Source organism: Papaver somniferum, unplaced genomic scaffold, assembly GCF_003573695.1.
Source record: "Papaver somniferum cultivar HN1 unplaced genomic scaffold, ASM357369v1 unplaced-scaffold_18, whole genome shotgun sequence".
In the NCBI taxonomy this organism is placed as follows: domain Eukaryota; kingdom Viridiplantae; phylum Streptophyta; class Magnoliopsida; order Ranunculales; family Papaveraceae; genus Papaver; species Papaver somniferum.
Window position 1 is genome coordinate 9,527,868 of NW_020627707.1, and position 10,644 is coordinate 9,538,511.

Below are 10,644 nucleotides of genomic sequence, written 5' to 3' on the forward strand. Positions count from 1 at the left end.
GAAAGCAAGAAGAGTGTGCTCACGAGTCCGACCATCCTTTGAGATACCAGCCTCAAAACCTCCAGTGGTAGAATCGATAATGAGGACGGCACAATCAGCCTGAGAAGTACCAGTAATCATGTTTTTGATAAAGTCACGATGTCCAGGAGCATCAATAACTGTGCAGTAGTACTTGGTGGTTTCAAACTTCCATAAGGCAATATCAATGGTAATACCACGCTTCATTTGGGTACCTAGGATATCCACGCTTCCCTAGGTTGCAAAAACATAGTAACTCTATGGATTTACCATCTACTCCTTGTACAACTGTGGCCAAGAAAAACTAAAAGCATCTAATTATTTCAATTGTGAGTATCATCAATTAAGAACAATCCATAAACAGCTCTAAGCTACGTTCATCTCCATATACAACCCCAGTTAACAATATGCATAAAAACTCTTTGAATTAGAGAAATTGGGGCAAAACCAAATAGGCGTAATTGGAGAAAAACAAAAGCACTCCCATATTTTCTGGAAGAGGGATATCAATTAAGGGAAACTAATAAGCAGAAATGACTTCATCCCACAAATTAGGTTATTAAGCAAGTATTTGGAAAGTGGGGAAGAAATACATACCAGTAATGGCCGACTGGACCAACAAATCCAAAACCAAACCCACTATTGATAGCTGCTCTTTTCCAATTGACCTTAAATTGTTCATCTTCAGAATAGTCATCCTGTAACAAATCAATCATACATCAAAATTCAGAGACAAAAAAAAAAGAAAAAAAAGAATACCCAGCCAGTTGGCCCATTGAAACCACAATATCAGTGAAATACCTACATGGGTTAGACGTGGTTCTACTTTAATCCTTGTAGAATGAGTGATTCTCTGAGCAGTAATTAAGGAGCTCTTACTTTCTACTTGTAACTTGGGGTATCGTAGAACTTGTGCATTGCAGTAAGAATAATAGCAGGTCTGTATTTGTTTTTTTTTTGGCAACTGAGGTGAATATATTCAGTTAATGCCCCGCGTTTCCAGTCTGAAGTGTTCAGTGATGTAGATGGCTATCTGATCAACAGTTAAATAGTTCAACTTAAAGGTTGTTTTGACAGTTTGCAACCTCATTTGTTAGAGCCATAACAACAGATAATAATATCCTTTCCAACACATTCAACTTTTACATCATTCTAACTGATAAAAATTGCGTATATTAATGAAAGCTTACATCTTGAAGCTTTCTTTAGAGGGAATGAAATGGTTGCAGCAGCAGCAGCAGCCTTCAGAGTGACGCTTGCTTTGGTGTTAATCTCTGTCAGACATTTATCAAACATTTAGAATACTAACTGAATCTGTTCCAAACTTGATCAAAATGAAAATTATGGAGTGGAAATCACCTCAAATAATCATCCAACAGTCTTCTAATCACAATCTTCAGTAATAAGAAACCCCATCATATCCAGTCAGTTGCAAACTTGAAGGGAATACAATATGCACACAAGAAAAGAAACAAATTCATGATGATATCATCTACGTGAAGGAGACGAAAGAATCAAACTCTTTGAATTCCTCCATCTCTAATTTGAAACCACAATATCAGTGAAATACCTACATGGGTTAGGTGTGGTTCTACTTTAATCCTTGTAGAGCGAGTGATTCTCTGAGCACCAATTAAGGAGCCCTTACTTTCTACTTGTAACTTGGGGCATTGCAATAAGAATAATAACAGGTCTGTATTTGCCATTTTGGCGACTGAGGTGAATATGTTTTAGTTAATGCCTCTGATTTCCAGTTTGAAGTGTTCAGTGATGTAGATGGCTGTCTGATCAACAGTTAAATAATTCAACTTAAAGGTTGTTTTGACAGTTTGCAACCTCATTTGTTAGAGCCATAACAACAGATAATAATATCCTTTCTAACACATTCAACTTTTACATCATTCTAACTGATAAAAATTGCGTATATTAATGAAAGCTTACATCTTGAAGCTTTCTTTAGAGGGAATGAAATGGTTGCAGAAGCAGCAGCAGCCTTCAGAGTGACGCTTGCTTTGGTGTTAATCTCTGTCAGACATTTATCAAACATTTAGAATACTAACTGAATCTGTTCCAAACTTGATCAAAATGAAAATTATGGAGTGGAAATCACCTCAAATAATCATCCAACAGTCTTCTAATCACAATCTTCAGTAATAAGAAACCCCATCATATCCAGTCAGTTGCAAACTTGAAGGGAATACAATATGCACACAAGAAAAGAAACAAATTCATGATGATATCATCTACGTGAAGGAGACGAAAGAATCAAACTCTTTGAATTCCTCCATCTCTAATTTGTTGTATGGGTGAAATGGACACCAAAAAAATAACAAGGATGAAACTGGATGTATCCTGATGTAAATTAAAAATAAGAAAAAGTATTTGAAAATGGGTATTGTTTACATCCTGGTTATTTTTAAATTTTTGTCCATTTAAACAGTATCAAAATCTAAATGTCCTTTTCACCCAGGAATTGTTGATTTTGATCTTTTTAACCAATTTTGTGTAAAAAATTGTTGTGCCCTTCGGCCACCTTACTAACCAGTCACATTTCTATCTTACTCGAGGAAACATCTTAAATCTGTAACTACTTTACAGTAAACTTTGACAGTCATTACGGGCTTATTTCATTTTACATATTATCTTGAACTATATTTTAAAAAGAACGCGAAATTGGGGGATAAAAAAACTAATTGAGGGATAGAGGAAAAAGACAAAAACTGGATCCAAATATCAAAAAAGGGTCACCCCTTATCTAAGTATTTTTTCAAATCCTAATGTAACCCTCAATAATCAAGTTTAGTGGTTAATAATAATTAGTGAAAATCTTAAGTATTTGTTAAATGATTAGTGTGTATTTGTATTTGTATTTGTATTTGGGTGAATGAGATGAGAGTAGAAAGATGAAAGTTTTTTTTGAGAGGGAACTTTTTTTGGTGAAAGTGGAGGACGATTGTGAAGAGAGAATTGATGCTAAGAGGTTGAAAATTTATTTTTTTTTTCTTTGAATCCACCATTGTTGCAGCTGAAATAGCTCGGTGCCGGCATTGTATTCAACCGAAAAAACCATGCCGGCATTTGTTGGAAATTTTCATAAATTTTTGCCACTATCCGGGGGGTCCGGGAGGGGAGGGGGTAAATTTTCTGGTTTTGATCTTCAAAACCTAATTTTTTTGGTTTTAATCAGTCCACTTCCGGCACAGTCAGTTAATTCTCGAGCATGCCGGTATCTATACCGGCATAGTATGTTGCTTAAATTTCTATGCCGGCACATGATGAAAAGTATACAGGAAACTTCAAATTTTTTTCACTTGACTAACGGCATTGATAGATTTCTATCGAGCATGCCGACACTCGGTTCCGGCATTGAATGTTAGTTACCAAGTATGCCGGCACTATTTTCCGGCATGGTCTTCATCAATTCCGACATGATATTCATCACTTCCGACGATGTAATATTTTTTTATTTCCGACATGGTCTTCATCACTACCGGCATGCTCTTCATCTATGCCGGGATGATCTTCATCACTAGCGGCATGGTCTTCATCTATGCCGGCATTGGTCTTCATCACTTCCGGCATGGTCTTCATCAATACCGGCATGGTATTCATCACTACCGGCATGGTCCTCATCGCTTCCGAATGATAAAAGAAAAATCGTTTTCAAAGGAGTTGGGAAATGGGGAAAATTTAAAAGGGAGTGAGGAAAATTTAGAGTTTGAAAGGGAGTGGGGAAAACTCTAATTTGAAAGGGAGTGGGATAAATGGGGATATGATTTTGTTTTTAGATTTTTATTTTGAGCAAAGGGTATTTTAGTATTTTCATACCCAAAAATCACCCCTTAGCACACACCATGGGTTTGGGTAAGTAATCGATATCCCCCAATTAATTTTTTTATCCCCAATTTCGCATTCTTTAAAAATAGGGTAGAATTTCTTTTAAATTTGTGAATGTCGGACACAAATTTCGTCCGCCTCGAGGATAGGTGGAGAAATCAGTATGCTATGACAAGATCACACTGGTTCGAATTTACCTTAAAATTTCAAACTTAGGAAATAAATGATTTAGTTGTAGAACTATTGGTGGACTAGTGAAAAATCCATTGTAAATGATTTTTGAGATTTTTCTGTATAAAAACAAGCTCTTTGTCGTTATCTTTTCTTTTTCATGGTTAAAATCACAAATAAATAAAAAAGTGTTTTAAAAGACAGGTTTGCACTCCGAACAGACAATCACTAAACGCCAACTACAACTTATTTGTGATAAAAAAAGATGTTTAAGAAACACCTTTCTTAGGAACGGGTCTCATTCCTTATGTTACTACCAAAAGCACCACGCTTGCCAAAATCGAAAAAAATCAAGTGAAAGCAATGAACAATCTTAAGACAAATGCACGATAAAGAACTTTCTTTTATCCCTTCAGCCAATGAATCAATAACAAAGCAGCATAGCTTGAAAATGAGTAACCATACAAGTAATGGCAATTGCTATTAACTCCTTATTACCTAAATGAGAAATTGTTGGAATATATGCCACATTGGTTATGAGTCAAGTTACAGAAGATCAAGTCAGTTGGTAAATTTTACATTCAAGCTACCTAGTCAAGATTAGTTTGTTATCTTCTAGGGTTAGGTTTGCTGCTTCTTCTGTTATTATTCTATATAAATAGGAATATTTACGTAACTGTAGAATTATTTTAGAATGTTCTGATGATCAATATAATTTTCCCTTTGATGTTTATCCGTGGATATAGGTCGAGTGACCGAACCACTTTAATCTCTTGTCAACCACTTTAATCTCGTCTCTTTTATTATATCTGATCCTTACTCTTATCATAAATCTAATAAAAATCAAAAATTATAACATACAAATATATTATACGTTGTCATAAAATAGTCCCCCGTTGCTGGTTGAGCTCAAGTCAGGTGCCTCCATAGCTGACCTATAACTCCTCTGAAGGGTCAAAAGACTTTCAATATACATTGTAAATTTGTAAGAGGGATGACCAATATTGGCACCTAAGAAGGAGTTGGCGCTTTCATCTCCAGTAATTTCAATCTTGCTGAAAGTTTTCGTCTTCCGATTATAAGAATGAACGAATACAGAATCGCGATAACGAGGTTTATAACTCTCCACATCAGATAGTTCTAAGATCAAGTACTCAGTTCCCCCGACAGCGTGAAGCCGAACATATTGACAACTCCAGCAAATAGGTAACATGATAATCTCTTTAGTCCATTTGATGTTACTAGTATTTGTAGTACTTGTATTTTTGTCGCAGTCGTCATCAAGTATCCACAGATTGACAGTGTGATTATCTGGGTTCTTTACTATAACTAGATGCCCATCCAATTCCATAAGATAATAAGAGTTAGGCCGATCAATACCAATCATATCAAGGTCTGGTATAACTCTGTAATCCTCTCTTGTAATCCTCTCTCCCGACATCAAATGCCACTAGCATGGGACGAGTATCCTTGTAATACATCCAATATATGGAACCATTCGCATAAACGGAACCATATAGATCTTTAGAGAACTTATCTGACGGTGGTACCTTATCAATCCTTCTCCAAGCAGTGTCGCTGCCTAGAGTCAAGGCCTCGCACATTTTGTAATTCTCCTCTTCGTCTTCGTATATTGTGTACTCCAGGTACCCTTCCAATTTTGGAAGCTCATACCCAGATATGCTCCACATGCAAATCACTTTGTATTCCCTTGTTGTAGGATCAAATCCAAATTCATAAGTACGATATACATCTACTTTCGATAAGTCACATAATTTCTCTACTTGTGCTAAGTAAGCTGATCTGATCCAAGGTGTCGCTTCTTTGGTGATGACATTGTATAGACGAGCAGCATGATCCTCTTTAACTTCATTGTCAGAGTCCATATCTTTTCTTTCTATTTTGTCGATTAAGCATATCATACCGTTGATGGGTTTTTGTATATGCTGACAAACCAACAAATCCTTATTCGATATGGCTTGCATGGTTTTTGTTGCTGTAGTTATTTCTTTGTGGTTTGTGTCTATGCACAAGTTTCCTGTACAAGGAATCTCAAATTTAACGCTTTCATCCTTTGGAAAAGACAGCATGAGATTCACGATGAAGACCCGTGGACTTTCCAATACAGCTTTACTGGTCAAAAAATAGAGATGTGGACTTGTTTTCAATTGCCGTCGATGGTGTAAATTGATCAACCACTGATCCTTTTCAATCAAGGATTGCCAAGATTTGCATACGCGTTTGAAACGCACAAGCGATTTCAATGGAAGTCTGCTTAGTATCTCACATAGTATTTGATCATCAATGCAGCTAGTAGTAGTACCCTTCATCTTTTTCATGGTGGACGAAAAAGAAAAAGCTTCCCAGGGAAAAACTATATGGACCGAGTTTGAAACTATCGTTATTGCCTTTCTTTTATAGGCACAAACTTTCTTACAAACTAAGAAAATAATCATGATGGGAGTGGGACTCGAACCCGGTCCTTACCCCGTGTTTGGATACACTTCAGAAAAAAAAAAATTCGACTTCTAGAAGGAAAAAAAAAATCAACTTTTTTGTGATTAAAAATAATTTTACTTTGACTTTTGCTTTTTAACTTGAGCTTCTGGAGAAGCATAAACACTTTTACTTCTCATTCCCAAACGCGCCATAAAACAATTAATTAGGAAACTAAGGTATATTTTAGGACGACTTTCTATGCATGGCCAGTAACAAGGAATCCAAGGGATATTTTAGGACGACTTTCTATGCATGGGCACTAGCAACATTGGTTTAAGTTTGAATTATGCCGAGACCACACACACATTAGTGCAGAAGTAAGTACTAGGGAGAGTTTGCTGGTTCCATACAGCCCAGAATACTAATATAGCATAGTATTGAACAACATATGGATCGGCATTAGCACAACACTTGCCTAACCAATCAGCATAAGTACTCCTCACCCTAACAACATAGAAGAGCCTGAACTCCTTCGTTCTAATGAACTCCACTCAGTCTGTTCAAAACTTTTGGACAGACTTTATATGTGTTTTACTTTGTGGGCTCTAAAGCCCATTTTGATATTTTTGCCTACCCTAAAATTTGAAACATGTATGTTTTAGGGCATACATAAAACTTTTGAAGTTATACAAATCTATTTTCCTAACTAGGGTTTGTTTATAAGGGGTGTCTAATGGGTAAGAAATGACTTATATATCCTTAAAAACAATTCATACTATTAAATTGATGTTAAATGGCCCATGTACACGGAAGTGCGATCCAAAATCGAAATCATTTGGTTTTCTCTTTCCCATGTATATAAAGGATATTGTATCCGAGTAACCAGATAACTCATATCAATAGAATCCTTCTCTTTCTATATCTCTTTCTTTTTTCCTATTATTTTACTGCATTATGTTATCAACACGAAGCTTAACCACTGATTTTTAGTTTTTTTGGAAGAAAGCTCCATCTTTATAACTGGTTATACACCTCTGTCATTCTTCTTTCAATCGGATCCGTTTTCTAAGATACACCTGGATAACTATCGTATGTAATAGGATGGTCTGCTAATATTTTCTTTTATTTTCCAATCAGACATCAGAACTGAGAAGGTACTCCTAAATCCTTCTTTACTTTTCTATTACTAGTATAACACGCATGTACGATGCGCCTTCCATTCTGTTCAATATATTTTCAATAAATATATACTCATTTGCAAAAAAATAAACTGTTCAATATATTTTCAATAAATATATACTCATTTGCAAAAAAAATAAAAATATAAAAAATAAAAAATGATGTTATTTTTCTGGATGATACATTTGGATAGCTTAATCTTTGCAACACAAAGCCTTGGAAAAAAACTCAAGAAGAAGAGACTTAGCAAAAATCAAGAAGAATAAGATATAGTTCGACAACAACTTCAAGGCTTTTAGTAAAAGTTAATCTCAATACAATCGCATATATTGTTCTCTCCATGGTCGAATATCCTCTCATGGTTCATCTTTGCGTTTCTTAAGCGCTTGGTTTCAGGGTATTTCTTCCACATGTTCCTACAATTAAAGACATTTTCTAAGTGTTATGTAAACTATGCCAGTAAAAAACATTAGGGCAGTTAAAGTACAATGGTGACTTCTGATAAAATTTCAGTTAACCATAAAATCCAGCTTAAAGGGCTAAAGGGATCACATTAAAAAAAAAGTTAATAAAAAAGTTAAATGGTTAAAGATCGATATATTAAGACAAACCACTGAAATTCAGTACTCAAAAATTCTGGCAGAACATAATAATTCACTTGAAGAGATTTTATTTTTTTATTTTTTTTCCTTGGCAAAGATAATAATATTGAAGAACACACAAGCCTGTGCAGGCGAATACAACTAAAAAAGCGCAAACGATGAAAACAAAATTAAACTAACAAAAAAGAGCATCTGACACTAGAACAAGATTATGCCTCCACTATATTTGTTTCCTTGTGATTGTCAGCAAGATTATTAAACATTTCTCGCTTGAAGAGATGCACGGAAGCAAATGTCCTAAATCCTTTTATTAATCACAATTTCTCAATTATAATATCATTCACATCTTGAACAAACTATTTGAAGCTCATAGTTGACAATTCCTTGATCAATATAATATACAATTCAGGCATACTATTATGATCAAAGAAATGAGATTTTTTCTTGCTTTAAAAAATTTAAAAACAAAATCAAAGCAAAATCCATCAACTGGAGTGTAAGTTAGATATGTATCTAATTCTGACCTAGCTACCTGCTACCCATTAACCTTTAAAAACTCTATTCCCATTAACACATTTAAAAGTTATTTCCCATTAGCTCACTTACATGTTGTTTTTACTATCAGTTGAACTAAAACTACCCTAATAACTAACAAAAACTGAGATGTTGTCAATTGCTTTCGACTATCAACTGAAACAAAATAAGTTCCAAAGTACCAAATATATAAATTAAAATTTAGACCAAAATGTTTCCACATACAAATCTCATATTTCTTTCCCCTAAATCAAACCAAATCAATAAAAGAAAAAGAAAAAAACCTAAAATTCAGAACCCAAATTAAAGAACGCGCGATTGGGGATATCAAAACTAATTGGGGGATATGAATTACTTCCCCCAACCAAAGGTGTCTGCTAAGGGGTGTTTTTTGGGCGAAAATACTAAAACACCCTTTGATTAATTAAAAAACATTATGAAAAGACTGTTATACCCTTTCTCCTAAAACTTAAAATCTAAAAAACAAATACATATCCCCCATTTCTCTATCAGTTCCGGCATACTCGGTTAGGGTTAGGGTTCCGATTTTTTTTTTCTTCATCTTCTTCATCCGTTCTTCATCGACGATTAATCGTTAATTCAAAAATTTCTTCGTCGATTAACCTACCTACCTGAATCCATAAGAAGGCCTCCACGAAAGAAATCAAATGCCTATCGAAATAAAAATCGATTGCTCAACATAAATTACAGGAAAGGCTTGCTTTGATTGCTCAAGAGCAAGAACACGAAGAACAAGAGGCTTCAGACGATCAACTTCTCGTAAAAATGGCTTCTGTGAGATGGTATGTGATTTAGAACTGTTTAATTAGTGTTTCAATCAATTTGTAGCTATGGGTTTAGGTCAAAATCGCAAACCCTAACTAAAATAGTTGAGTTTCAGTAGCTTCCGGCATTCAAGTTAGTATGAATACCATACCGGAACAGTGTAACGACATTCGATTTAGGATGAAGACCACACCGGCACTGCGATATGACATAAGATTTAGGTTGAAGACCACACCGGAAATTAGTTGCGGCATTCGATTTCGGATGAAGACCACACCGGGACCCTATACTGGGCGTTAAGTTTAGTTTGAATACCATGCCGGTAGTGTGCTTCTAATAAACAGAAAACCCTAGGATTTTGTTATTGGTACCGGCATACATTTTAGGTTAGATTCGATGCCGGAATTCTGCTGCGACATGAGTTTGAATTTTATGTATGTGCCGACAATGGTGTTTTGGTATCCAGGAACTTCCTAAAGATTACCGGCGTCCTCGTCAATTATTTGTCAATGCCGGTATTAGTTCCAGACATGTAATGGTTTGAAATTACTATGCGGTGTTTTGCTCACGACATGGTCGATACTTTGTTTCGGTATGACGGTAGTGATGATTCTATGCCGTTATGTAGTGTATCTATGCCGATATTAGAAATGAAAGTTAGTTGTCTTATATTTATTTCGTGCTTCTTTTGAAATAGGTCAAAAGCAAAGGAAGCTAACAAAGGAAAAACTAAAGATGTTGGCATTAAAAAAAGAAGGAAGGAGGGTCTTGGTACTCCTTAGTCTCTACCTCCTAAAGGGAAAGACCAAGGCCCCAAAATCCGTTTGGGGGATGATACAATAGGTGAAGTTTGGTAGAGTAGTCGTGACCATAGTAAACTCAAAATCCGTGAATCTACAGGAGCAGTTGAGGAGGAAGATAAGCAAGATGAAGATGAAAATGAGGAGGAAGATAATGAGATTGATCCAAGTCAATTAGCAACCCAAAGCCAAGTAGTAGTGGAACAAGGTGGGCCAAGTCAACAACCGACACAAGGAAAGGGCACAAGCAAAGTAAAAGTTAAAGGTTCACACCTTCC

At 35.5% G+C, this 10,644-nt stretch overlaps 1 protein-coding gene across 1 annotated transcript; it reads right to left on the reverse strand.

The window, feature by feature from the left end:
- Positions 1-5,414: 5,414 nt before the first annotated feature.
- On the reverse strand, positions 5,415-6,356 carry LOC113338021 (F-box protein At4g19940-like). The gene has a single exon (XM_026583546.1). It carries the CDS (start codon positions 6,354-6,356, stop codon positions 5,415-5,417), a length of 942 nt encoding a protein of 313 aa, XP_026439331.1.
- Between the last annotated feature and the right edge of the window lie 4,288 nt (positions 6,357-10,644).

Coding starts and splice junctions, on each gene's coding strand:
- LOC113338021 (XM_026583546.1), bottom strand. CDS start 6,356: ATGAAGGGTACTACTACTAGCTGCATTGATGATCAAATACTATGTGAG.